The sequence below is a fragment of the Helicoverpa zea genome, chromosome 15, assembly GCF_022581195.2.
Source record: "Helicoverpa zea isolate HzStark_Cry1AcR chromosome 15, ilHelZeax1.1, whole genome shotgun sequence".
In the NCBI taxonomy this organism is placed as follows: domain Eukaryota; kingdom Metazoa; phylum Arthropoda; class Insecta; order Lepidoptera; family Noctuidae; genus Helicoverpa; species Helicoverpa zea.
The window spans coordinates 4,794,343-4,808,892 of record NC_061466.1 but is presented as its reverse complement, the minus strand read 5'-3'; the positions used below and the strand labels follow the sequence as shown (position 1 = coordinate 4,808,892).

Here is a 14,550-nt window from a genome sequence, read left to right as displayed (position 1 = left end):
GGGCTTTGAACTAATCGTCGTTTTTATTTCCAATCCTAACAAATGGGATGTAGTTACTGAGGGGCACTAATAGTTACCTACTCGTCTCGATTTCACTAGGTCCCGTTTTAGCTACTTCACGCAGTTGGATGAAAAGTCTATAACCTGTCTAGATAAATGGGCTATCCAACACTGAAAGAGTTTTCAGCAATCATTGAGATTAGCGCGTTCAACCATACAAGCAAACAGCTTTTTTAGTCTTTTAGGCTTTAAAATTTTAATTCCATTATATTTTATAGAGTATTTTGTTCACAGTTCCGCCGTCAACTTTAGTGGCGACTAAAGTGATCGGCGTGCCCACAGGCTCGCAGGCGAGGCTCGAGTGTTTCGTAGAAGCGTACCCTCAAGCCATCCACTACTGGCTGAAGAGCGGCGAGGAAATGATATTATCTGGGTAAGTCATGTTAAATATGTTAAGGTGACCCGGCTTAGTAATTCTGTAACATAAGTGAATATGTAAACATGTAGAGGAGTGGTGGCGCTGTACCGCCAAGTAAACATCGAGCTCCGTATTTTTTGTTGTTTAAAAATATTATTAATGTAAATAGTGAGGATATTATATCATAAAACTGTAAAACTAAGTGCAAATGACTAGTGACAACGCTATCTAGATATTAAATAAGTGCTATGTGGAGTTATTAACATTTTTATATGAACAACGGTTGTGAGTAAAAAACAATTAAAACTGTGTTTTAAAACCTTAAATAAGTGGAAAAAACATTTGAAACTGTTGTATAATGCAAGTTTTTCGTGTCTAGTTTGCTATAAACAATTAATAACAAACTTGTGAAAAAAGTGAGCATCATTTTTAACTTCAAAAATTTTAATTATCGTTCAAAACCACCTCCAAATAACGAAAAATCATACGGTCATTAAGAACCATAATTTCACTTAATTAAGCAACACACCGCGTAGCCTAGCACGGAGTGTACCGATCTGCGTTATAGTGGCCGTAAGTTCGAATCCAACATTAGTCATTCACTTTTTGTGCATATTTAAAAAATCTTTAAATATTAAAATAACAACAAGATGAACTTCCTTAACAATATAACGCTTCGTAAAAAAGTGAATAGATGCGATCCAAATATAAGCAATGTCAGTCAAGAATCCACCGACACCTTCGAAGATAGTGTCACTGACCTTACGAATGATACGTCGTTAAATGAGGAAGACAAATACAAACAGAAAATTGACCAACTGGAACTGCAACTAAAGAATGCTCTACAACAGATTGAAGCACTTACTTTAGAGAACTCAACCTTAAAACATGTGAACGATGAACTTAATAAGAAAAATGGTGCAAGTGAAGCAAAAATAAAGACTACTCCGGACAAAACTACACTAACTAAAGAGACACAAACTTCGCCAAACATTGAAGATATACATTATCAAGGAAGGAGTATTGAGCATCCGCCTTATCCACCTTTATTGCATACCAATGCCCAGTGCACGAATAGCAAGCTACAGCCTGCCAAACATAAAATTAATATACTAAGCACCAATACCAATAATAAAATACTGTCTATATCTGAGAAAATTCTCTCTGACAACTATAAAATATGTCATTACTTGATGCCACATTGTAATACTGCGCGACTTCTCTCCAACATAGAAACAAAAATACAAGACCTTACATTGCGTGACTTTTGCGTTATTATGATTGGTGAAGAGGATTTTAGAAATACGAGTGACTACTTAACTATTGTATTAAATCTAAGAGAAACTTTGAAGACTGTCAAACACACTAATATAATTATCTGTTCTCCGACTTTTAAATATGGATACAATTCAAATGTATATAATTCGAGAGTAGAGTACTTCAACAATTTATTGTACCTAGACATTTTAGACCATGAATATGCATTCTTTCTTGACTCTAATAAAAATCTAGAATGCAGTTACGCTATGTTTAACAGTAAAAAAAGCTTTGTTAATAATTATGGCATGAGTGTCATTTTCAATGATATTAAACAATATATGATAGATATACTGCAATATGAACCACACATAACGGACGATGTAACGAACAACCATTATCAGCTTTCACCGGATGAAAATAATCGATGCCAGCCTGATAAAATTGAAGAAAATACTCTTTTTCGTCTATAACCGCATTAACATAATTCACCAAAATATCAGTGGACTTATTTGTAAGTCAGATCTGTTTACCGTTTCCTTAAGTAACCTTATTGATTTAGGCACGAATATTGATGTTTTATGTTTTTCTGAACATAATATGATAGAAGATGATGTGCAATTTCTTAATATTCCTAACTATATCTTGGCTTCTTATTTTTGTCGTGATAATCGTAGAGGTGGAACTTGTATTCTTGTGAAACATAATCTTAAGTTTTCAGTAATTAAGACAATTGAAAAGTACAACATCCCTAATGTAATTGAAAGTTGTGCTATTGAATTATTAGACCATAACATAATTATTTTATGTGTGTATAGAGTACCAAAGAGTCAGAACTCTAACAACTATCTTGAAATATTTTTTAATAACTTAAATGATATTCTAACTATCTTAACAAAAAACATTAATAAAAAAGTAGTAGTATGTGGTGACTTTAATATAGATATGTTAAAAAAGAACAAAAATACGTCTGAATTTGAACACTTGATCTATGGTTTCAACCTAAAACAGGCAATTAAAGAACCTACGCGGCCAAGTAGTGGCTCTTGCATCGATAACATTTTTCACAATATTCGTGGTGCTCAATCAGAGCTCTTTGAATTCAGCTTATCTGATCACAAAGCTCAGTATTTATCCTGCCCAGTAAAAAAGACATGTTCATCTGACTATTGGTACACATTCAAACGTGACTACTCAAGCGCTAACTTACTAAAATTTAAAGAATGCATTGAAGTGATCAAGTTTACAGAAGTATTCGAAACAAAGAGTGCCGAAGAAGCGTTTGCTTTATTCCACAACGAATTTAAATTGTTCTATGACCTGTGCTTTCCTCTAATAAAAATAAAATGTAAGACTAAGGCGCGACCGAAATGGCTTTCTAAAGGTATTAAAAGATGTAGTAAACATAAACGTTCCCTGTTATGGAAATATCGCCTATCCAAGAGCCCGACTGACAAACAAAATTTTAAAACATACTCTTCAAGGTATAAAAAAATTATCAATTTAACCCAAAAATCTCAGAACAATTATTTTATTCTGAATTCTACCAATAAGTCTAAAGCAACTTGGTCAGTAATTAATAGTAACAAACCTAAATTCCCAACTGAAGACATTAAAGAACTGTTAATTGACAATCTTAAAATCACACAACCTTCTAAAATTGCAGAATCGTTTAATAACTACTATGCTGACTTAGTTCAACCAGAGAGTACTAATAATACCCCGAAAAAGCAAACTTGCACATACAATTCCCCGTTTTCTTTTTTTCTTGGCCCAGTCGATCCAACCGAAATTTTTTCAATCATAAACAACCTAAAAAATACAAAAAGTACTGGTTATGATGGTATTTGCGTAACAATTTTAAAACAATTCAGTCATATAATCTCACCCATACTGAGTCACATTATAAATCTCTGCTTTGAACAAGGTACCTTCCCGTCATCTTTAAAAACCACTGTAATTAAGCCAATTCATAAAAAAGATACCAAATCTGAAATGAAAAATTATAGGCCGATTGCTCTTATCCCTGTATTTTCTAAAATATTTGAAAAGGCTATTTATAACCAACTCTATAACTATTTTGACAAAAACTACATCTTTTCCGACAAGCAAAAAGGTTTTAGGAAGAATATGTCCATAAACTTAGCTATATATGATTTTCTGAGTATGATCTATCCCAGAGTAGATGCTAGACAGCCGTCATTCGCTTTGTTTATGGATATGACAAAGGCCTTTGATTTTGTAGACCACTCAATTTTATTGAATAAACTGGAGACATATGGTATCAGAGGCAATGCCCTTAACTTAATTAAATCATATCTCACTAATAGAACTCAAGTCACGAGTATAACCAAAATTTGTCCTAGGAGTAAAATTGAAACTGAGTATGGATCAGGCCCTAGAATAGTTAAATTCGGAGTCCCTCAAGGCAGTGTTTTGGGTCCTTTGCTCTTCCTTATATATATTAATGACCTTCCCAACTCAACCAATGATAGAATGGTGCTATTCGCAGACGATTGCACAGTTGTTTATAATAATGAAAGTGATATCAATAGAAGTATATGTTCCATAATAGAATGGTTGGAGAATAACAACTTATTAATAAATATAGATAAAACTAAACTCATGCATTTCAAACAAAAAACCAATCACAAAATAGATACAAAAGTAGAATATTTGGGAAAAGAAGTAGAACTAACCACAACAACTAAGTTTCTCGGAGTTCACATAGATAATAACCTGAAGTGGCAAACACACATTGAATTCCTATGCAAAAAAATATCCCAATCGTCTTACAGCCTCTACCTGCTATCCAAAAAAGTGAGCCTCCCCTCACTACTTGTCGCATACCATGGTTATGTAGTTTCTAGGTTAAGATATGCAATAATCTTTTGGGGTAATGCTACTAATTGGGACAAGGTTTTTAAATGCCAAAAGAAATGCGTCCGTGCTATGTGTGGTCTGAAAAAAACTGACAGTTGCAGAGAACACTTCAAAAAATTTGGTTTACTTACAGTTCCATCAATTTATATACTAGAATCGGCTCTATTCATAAAACAAAATCCAAAATTATTTACGTTAGAATCTGGAACTCGTAATAGAAGTAGAGTATATAATAACGTTAGCAGAAGATTTAAAACCACATTGTATGAAAAAAGTGTTTTCAACATGACCACTAAAATTTATAATAACATTCCAAAAAATATTAAAGAAATTGAGAATGTAAACATTTTTAAACATAAATTATGTAATTTTTTGATCGATAATTGTTACTACTGTGTTAATGATTTTTTGTCAAACTAGGCAATAATTTGCGAAATTAAACTCGGTCCTCATCTCTTTTGTTTTTGTTATTGTGTAATATTAGTTGTGTTTGTATTTTTTTTTTTCCTTTTTCTATTTGTATGCCCTGTGTGGCAGATCACGGCATGAACATATTATATTTAAGACCTATTATTGTACCTGTGTATCACAAATAAATGATTTGATTTGATTTGATTTGATTTGCAATCGCAAACATTAATAAAATATATTTTTTTTAATATAATAAAATAAACAAAAATTACTAACATAACATAATAACATTAATAAAATAAAATCAAAAAACGTGAAAAACATTTTATTAATGCTTGCGATTTTAGGTTTTTTTGTAGGTTCAGGAAAAATGAAGTATCTTTTTTGAGCGAAAAACGTTATACGAGTCTTTCAAACTCAACATTTAGACTTTGAAACAGTGTATCTGTATTTTTTGTCTAGAAATCAGCGGTTAAAAAGAAAAAAAAAAACAAAATAGAACAATAAAGTACATAAGTATCCAAACACACAAAGAAAAATGTTACAAATTCTCACAAAAGGGGCAACAGTTGCCATTATCAATCGTGCTAGTAAAACTCCCGTTAAAAGTATTAACGAATACCGACAAAGTTCTCGAACGTTCTTTTACCATTATCTCTAGCCCCTTCGCCATCTGTTCTGGTTTTGCTCTAGAGCGCAGTAAAATTGGTAATGTGGAGCATTTTATTGGTCATTAACGTATCCTTGGTATGTTATATTTATTGGTTGCAAGCATGCAATTGTCTTCAATATGTATTAACACATAAGTACTTGTAGGTTTATGGCATGACTCCGTAGTATTATTAGGATAAAGTGTTTTGGTACACAGTTTCTTAACTAATTAATTGTCTTTATCCGTCCAATTAAGGGATGTTTTTTGAACGATACTATCATTCGAAATATCCGTCTTGTTTTACTTATAAATATTGTATTAAATAAAAATCCCAACTAGTTTAAAATATCATTATTTTTGCGTAGTAATAACAAGCTGTTGCCACCATTTACTCTTGCATACAAAGTATAACCTCAGCTGACCCACTTTGGAAAATATAATAATGTTACTCATATTCGCATAAAGGTTTCGTTTCTACTTAGAAATTCATACTATTCGCATTTTATATTGTATATTATTGCACCTAGAAATTGCACGTGTAGAAAATCATTATTTTATACGTCATGGTTATTTTGAACGTGACATTAATAGATAACTCCTAATTAGCTCCATGGAAACTTGGTGATCAATACTCGTGCTAACTTAGTATAATATGAAACCTTTGACCTCAGCACTTAGATACCACGAAGCTAAGATATTACTATGATATCTGTAACCTCACTCAAAATTATAATCTATTTATAATCCTTGAATATTAAATCAAATTAATTAATATCTCTATCTCGCTGAGCGTTCGCGGAATTATTAAATTAGTTAAAACATCTTACGAAAGTAATTAGACAAATTAGTTCATTATTTTGCTTGATCATTACTGAGTCGTTCTCGCATTTATGACATCGTAAATTCTGTAAGTATCTGCAGTCTATCTTTACATTGACCTCATAGCTAAAGTGCTTTCTTATTGTTGTTTACTTATCATTATTTTTAATGGACGTCGGGTCTTAAGCTTTGAGTACTTATGTAGTATAGATGTACCTACCTTATGTATTATGTATCACTACTCAAGTACTTAAATATCGTGTATGTGACGTCAACTTTATAGAAGAAAAATCGTTTTCTTATCTTTCGAGGGCTATTTACTTTAACGTTTATTACGTATTTAAATACATAACGTAAGAAAACTATGGCCTTAACAACACACATTCTATTCGGCCACTATTCGACCGCGGATATACAAGGTGTTGATTTGCATTTGTGCCATAATTCAGGAGGAGGACATAAAATACGTAAATAATCGATTGGAATTACAGTAGACGAGAAATAGCTAATATGCACTGCTTTTTTTACATTGTAATGTCGTAGTATTTCAGAAGTAATCCAATTTTATGAATGAAATTAATGAATAATCGTTGCGTATGCTTGGTGTTTGCGTTTGTGTGAGGGAGCAGTACGGTTTTGAGGCCAGTAACATACGTGCCGAGTTTGAAAACGGGTAGGTGACATTGACGAAGTTCCGAAAAAAAATTAAAATCAAAAATTTTTGTACCAATTTTTTTGTTGATTTGGGTTGAGAATCATTAGTATAATTACGTCCTTGACTATGGCACGCATGCAAATCAACAGCTTGTATAACTTGGTTGAGAAGCAGCAATATTAATGATGGATAAGTACTATAAATGGATATGTAACAATAATTAAATCCCAAAAATATCTACCATTTACATCGTAAGATAAATGAGGAATAAATCATATTGCGAGCACTACAAGTAGTCTCTAATGAAGTAGGAAGCAATCTCCAGCTCATTATTCGATTCGATGCCCGCTAATTACAATTACTATACGAATGTAATTACAAAGCGATAATGAGTACCTATGTGTGTACTCTGTTCATAACTTGCCATGAAATATATTATGAGGAATATCCTCTATTTTAGGAATTTATTGTCAGCTTCACTGCGTGAATATTAATATTATAATTCAGAGCTAGATTAATTCAAACACGTGAAATTGTGTTATTGTTGAAGTTCTTTTGTTCTTCATTATTATTTCTAGGAAAAAAATAACCTGTAGGCACCAACGCCATCTAATAACTCCAAAAAAGATTATTATGTGGTCAATTTGGTTATCGGTGTGCTTTTTCGTGATATAGTATATCTCAAATAATTTATTCACATGGTTTGTTTTAATACTGAATGTATACTGAATGATCTGTCTGTATGTCTTCGACCTATTTACCTTTGTAAAAATGAAACCCCTTGGTAAGATTGGTTGTCAGGCTTTCTGTCGTCATACTACTTGATTTGACTGCCTAAGATTTACAAATGTGATCGGCACCCACCTTCGTGATTTCATGCGTCATTTGCGTGCCTTCTAAAAACACGCCACTGTTGTGAAGTGTTCTTAAATTACCATTTTGTTTCAGTGGCAAACACGAGATATCTGAGGAGCGTGTGTCCCCATACCAACTGCGGACGATACTAATAGTATCGCAGTTTGACTCTGAAGATGTGGGAACTTATACATGCGTCGCTACCAACACTATGGGAAAGGCTGAAGGGACTTTACGTTTATATGGTAAGAATTTGTTGTTGTGTGTTACAAACAATTTTGTTGCTCAAAACAGGCTTTTGTTCTATATTTGGAGTATTTAGATTTTACATTAGGTATATATACTCTATTAGAAATTTTCCTCCATGCATACTCGATACCATGAAACAATTCAGCTCATTCAGTGGTTATACGTATTCATAAATACATAGCTTTTCTTCACTATTCTTCTATCTTTTCGAAAAAGTTTAGATCTTTTGAAAACTATGGCTGTTATGAACAATTGTTTTATACCAAATCCTCGTCAAAAAATATTTTATACATAAACATTCAGATGATTAAACATTAGATACAACCAGCAACTTTAAACTGTCGACCGCAAGACTTTAGAAACGCGGTTTGGTTTTTCAAACGGAATTCCATCGCAAAAAGATTGCATGCGCGCTGCAAACTGGTGAAGACTTTGTCCGTGTAGATTAGAAAAGAAGTTAACTTCTTTTAGTTTTCTATTTCAGAATGAAACTAGCAAAGTTTATTGAAAAATAAATAAACGTTTTTATCATCGTTTAAAGCAAGACAATAATAGTAAGCATTATGTTAATGTAGGTATAGGAATGGTATTACTGAAGTTCACGGGACATTCTGTTTTAGATAAAAGCCCAATAATAGTCACAGATATTATTAGTCTAATACAATCACAATACTTACATACTGTTAACGCGTTATAAAAACGCTAGAACTTATCTAAGTTCCCATATTTTGATAGAAGCATAGCGTAACAGTTGCTCACTTTAGCAAATTATCATTTCTTTTTAACGTTTTATGTGCAGAAATAAAAATAACAACAACAACGACGACGACTACAACGACAACTACAACTACTACAACGACTACAACTACAACTCCTGCGCCGACTACTACTGAACCGCCACCACGTAAGTCTACAGTTTTATCACGCAATTAAACATGTTTATTTTATTTCTTTCTTTGTTTTGCATATTACATTTACATTATAATTCAAATACCTACTAGAAAAAAACTATTCTGTGTACCGGGTATTTATTCTACTGTAAACAATTTTTTGTTGTATACCTTATACAGGATTATGGGTCTAAATAGTTTTTTTTTTGGAGACACAATCTTGAAACATTAAGTTTGTGCTATTAACCGACTCTCTTTAAGCAAGTATTCGTAGGGACAATGAAATATAAGGCTAGCCGCACACACTCAATAATATTGTCAATAAAGTACGTATTGTCAATAATATTGTGTGTGTGCGGCCTGTATTGCGGTATTGTTCAATAATATTGTAGATTATCCAGAAATTCAGATTTTTTTACGTCAATATCGGGGGGAGGCAGGGGTATTGTCAATCATATTGACGTGTGCGGGCTCGCGGCAATATTTTAGTTGAGGAAAATATATCAAGGCAGGCGGACGTTCTTGTTATTTGTTCAAAATGGAAGACGAAAACAGTATCCAAAGCGAAAATAGTATTGATACTGTTGATGATAGTACCCTTACGGAAAAACACTATTTGTCAGTGTTTATTAAAACATGGGAAACTTATCCAGAATTATGGAATACATCCTGCAAAGCATATCGTGATACAGTTCAGAAAAATAATGCGCTTGATAAGTTGCTCGATATTTATAAAAAAAATCAAACCAAATAGTACAAGAGAAGACGTAAAGAAAAAAATTAATTCCCTACAAACCAATTTTCGGCAAGAATTAAAGAAGATTCACAAATCGAAATCATCAGGAAAGGGTACCGATGAGGTTTACGTCCCGTCTGCCTGGACGTATTATGAATTGCTGTTTTTATCAAATGATGAACATCGTTTCTTTCTTGATTGCCTTTTTTTAGTTAGTAAAATTAATGCAATACTCAATGCAACGACTTTTTTCTTTTTTTCCATTATGTTCAACGTGCGCACATGAATCTAGCTGCGGAGCGACTGAGTCAGATTGTACCATGAAAAATTGACAATAATATTGTGTAGTGTGCGGGGATCATTTTATTGATGAAGATTTTGACAATCTTGCATTGACAATATTATTGAGTGTGTGCGGCTAGCCTAAAATGTCAAAGTTTGACATGCACTATAAGTTTTTATTGTTTTAGCAATTCCAGACAAAGTAGGTCATATATTATGGCATTGTTTGATAGTACAAAGGTAAGCATAGTCCAGAGCTCGGTTTTTTAACAGCGAAATAGAAAAAATCGGTTTATACCATTAATATCGAATTAAATATAAATCAAATGAATGAATAGGCAAAGGCTTAATTATCGCATTGCAATTATCATTGAATATTTTCTTCGAGACAAAAATCCCAGCATGTATTTTTCACAGTGCTATAGAAAATCCACTAATGTATTTTTTTAATAACATCGTCATAATTTATACCTAGGACTGGGTATTCGTCATTGCATGACCGCAGAATAAATGTATCCAATTCATTAAGCAATTTTAACCACTCAGTAATTTATTTATCTCACTACACAGACGTTATCATTAATCAAACTGTGTTTCAATTTTAATGATCATTGCGTTATCTGTCACAAAAAAATAATTTCATTATTATTTTTTAGTAAAATATCGTGTCCAAAAGAATACCACTCAGATACGTCATGATGAGAGAAAAATTATGATAATCCACTCAGATGTGCATTTATTTCTGTCACCGTACACAAATGGACGATTTTTCATAAATGTTGCTGACGTCATCGGAATGAAACGCGAAAAAATTTCATTTGTCATAATCCATTCAGTAATTTATGAGGCCGATAAGAAAAAAAACGAATGCTGCACCTAAAAGGCGAAGCTGCGAAACTTTTTTATTAGAATTGTGAGGCAGCTTCGGAAGGATTTTTTGCTCAAAAAGTGCAATTTGCATTACTTAATAGAATATCTAGCTAACAGTACTTACCTATCCTAATTTACGAGACTAATGTACCAGGAGTAAATAGATAAAATCTACGTACAATTCCTATGGATTGTACATAATGTTTTTCTCTTGGTAACAAAAAACTTGTAAATAGTTTCAACCCCATATTCAACCTAACTCATATAAGAATACTTTTCAGGGTTCGTCGTGCCGCTCCAACCGGCTGAACAAAAGTTCTATACACCAGATGTCACAACATATGGTAAGTAGGATCCCTATTTATATCATAGTTTCCTCATAGAAAATTTTAAATGTTAATTTTTTATCGCTTTTGTGGTATTTACTTTTTCTCATTTCAGCTCAAATTAAAATACGTTAACCAATCAGACATGTTATGAGTACTATATTGAGCGATTAAATAAAATACAAGATCAACTTTTAAATACCAATTTATTTTATAGACACAATGCAGAACGTGATCGAGCAGTCCGTTCTCGACAACAACTGGCTACCGACTGCGGAATCAGCAGCCAACAGCCACTTACCAGCCTTCTCGCTCCCCACTCTTGCGCTAATCTCAGTGCTGCCATATCTAAAATATATTATCTTTAGTAGTTTTAATGCGTTCGTTCTAATTAGCAGGGATTTTCAAATTGTAACGAAAGGTGCAAGATGATAAGTTATGTTGCTAACACGGAGAATCAGTGTCAATTTAGTACGATAGGGATGTGTTTGCCACGACTAAGTTAGTAACTTTACTAGTTTTGCTTGGATTTTTTTAATGCGAATTTTCAAACTGTATTATCATTTTGCATACCACTGAATTGTGAAATAAACAATTATTTGGGTATATTTTCATTCGATTTAAATCCTTCTTATCTAATTCAAACATGTCATTTAAGTATACGTTTTGATATGTAACTGTTTTCAATTCAGTGACACAAAATGATCTAACTTGAAGTAAACGAAAATAAGTTTTAAATAAACTTAACATTTCAATTGAAATCAACCCTGACTATGTAATATAAATGAAAACTAGTTAATCACTATGGAAATAATCCGAAGACATTAATTTAAAACTAAATAACGTGTAAGAGTATGTAAAAACGTTACATATGTAAATAGTTGCCAAGTTATTAGTGTTTCGAAATTATTGTGATGGAATTATACATTAAAAGTATTTAAGTGTCAAAAGCCTACTCAAGAATGACTTTAATTTCACGTCTGACTCACCTTTCATTTAAGACCGCAATGCTGTTTTATTTGCATGTCCTAAATAAACTGAAAATATTGATATACGTACTGGCCTTTTTTTAATGGGAACATTTATTCTGAAAGGCAAAAAAGTTTTGTTATTTCATAAAGTTAGTCGTTACTGTAAGTACAAGGGTGGTTTATGACTGTTTCCACGAGTACATTTTCGGGTAGGCTTGAGGTTAGTATAATGTACAAATACAATAAATTAGTACGAGTATAGCGGTGTTTTGAACACAAGAACTGATGGAGAAAGTTTCGTTTTTTATGAATGTTTATGTTGATAATTTAGCTTTTATAAAATAAAATGTGATTTTTGTGCCATATATTTATTAAGTGCGTATAAGTGGATTACTTTTTCTTTTGGTAATAATATGAAATAATGTTAACAGGGCAGATACAGTATGATTTAAGGAAATCATTGTGAATTCTAATACGAATTATGAAAAATTACAAACAAGTTTTTCTCAATTACTTCAGAATCTTGCCTTTTGATGTTCGCTAGTTATTATAGTTATGAAATTATTTGTTCCAAAGCTATTTGTTTAAGCAACTTTAGGTTTGTTTAAAAAATGGCAGACTGACGAATTTTGTACGGCGTATTAGTATGTGAAAGGTATGTTATAAATTAGATGGCCTAACAAATAAAATTATTTACCATTTTCCACGTATAACAGAAGTTTAATAATCATACTAAAGCATATCAAATAAATGTATAAATAAATTGTAAATAGTAATAGGATAACAATTAGTAAGCAAGGGAAGTTTCGTAAAGTTTGCGAAACAAAGACAGCTGTCTCCGAATTTGTTTTAAAACCATTTAAATTCTTAGTGAGAAGTTCTGTTGTTTCTGCTTTCAGATGTTCATTTTTTTGGTTCTGTTCGTGATGGGAGCGAAGTTTGTGTCCACGTCCATATAATGCTTTGACCATATCTTTAGCATAAATTAAATTTGAAAATTGACCTACATAGCTTTAAGACTGGAAGACATCGCGATAAAGTCATAAATATTTATCGAACTAAATTAAATAAAACTCGTTTTTTTTTCGTTGCCGAAATTGGTATTAGTTACAGTTTCAATTATATTTTCCAATTCACTTCGCGTACATTGCTTACAATACTTTTAATAAAGAAGTGTCAAAGTGAAATATCAAATATTATCTCGAATGATACAATATAATAAAATCTAAAGTAGCTCGGTCCCTGCGGGTCAAGTTTCAAATATAATTTGGGTCAATAGCAGCGGTCAAAAAAGGACAACACCCTTTATGCATATAAATATTTATTACTATTTCGTGTTTCATAATATTACAGTAGAAATTGGGAATACAGAGCCTTTACGCGCGAAGGATAAATATATTGTAATGTGTGACATAAGCGATTTCCGAATTGAATTTTGGTTTGTAATTATTTACAGTAATATTCCTTAAGTTGATTATAAAGACGTCAATTTTGCAGTTGTGAACATAACCCAACTTTTAAACTATCTGACTGGATATACAACAGTGCTTTTGCTTTATAAATCAGAAATCAAAAAGCTAAAATCATTTCACAGGTCGCCGATGTCAGCTCTAATATCCAGTAATGCGTTTGTGTTGGACTCGCTGATTTCGTTGCCAAAAATGGATAATCTTCATAATTTTATTATTACAGTGTATGAACAGATACATAAGTTACGTAACGTGTATTTTGGTTTACTTGAGTGAATACTTATACCTGTCTACTTGAATTGCTAAATTATTTTAATATAAGCGTTATTTAGTTTTAGGAAGAACGTTATGTACATATTGCTGGTAAACTAGTCGTAATCGCTATATACTTAGGTAGGTATTGTTTTAATAATAGACAACTGCCGCGGCATAATGTAAATAAATAAGAAATATCATTAAACGAACAATTTATAATTAACTTTGGTAGTTTCATTTTAAACGAAATTACATTTTGTTTGCATCTTTTATTAAGTTAAAATAAATATAGTTCGCGTTCTCATTATACGCGTTAAATCACAGCATACAACATACAGTTCACTGAGAATTACCAAAATAACAATTTACTTTAAAAAAAATTACAAACACATTTTTTACTGACAATTTATTATTGTGAAATATACATACATACTGACTTTCAGACGGATGATACTCAAGTCAAAAAAGACATGAAATCACTGGAAAAGGTACTATTTAATTTAACAAACTAGATATTATACTCCATTATACGCACAAATTAAATACATTGGT

General features: G+C 32.0%; 1 protein-coding gene across 1 annotated transcript in view; it reads left to right on the top strand.

Moving 5' to 3' along the window:
* Positions 1–14,221, top strand: part of LOC124636994 (lachesin-like) — an 82,263-nt gene extending 68,042 nt beyond the window's left edge. The window contains exons 7-11 of the mRNA XM_047173294.1: positions 295–433; positions 8,044–8,195; positions 8,999–9,103; positions 11,259–11,321; positions 11,521–14,221. Of these exons, the coding sequence (XP_047029250.1) occupies positions 295–433; positions 8,044–8,195; positions 8,999–9,103; positions 11,259–11,321; positions 11,521–11,735 (674 nt within the window). The 3' untranslated portion in view covers positions 11,736–14,221. The remainder of the gene's footprint in view (positions 1–294; positions 434–8,043; positions 8,196–8,998; positions 9,104–11,258; positions 11,322–11,520) is intronic.
* The last annotated feature ends 329 nt before the right edge of the window (positions 14,222–14,550 follow it).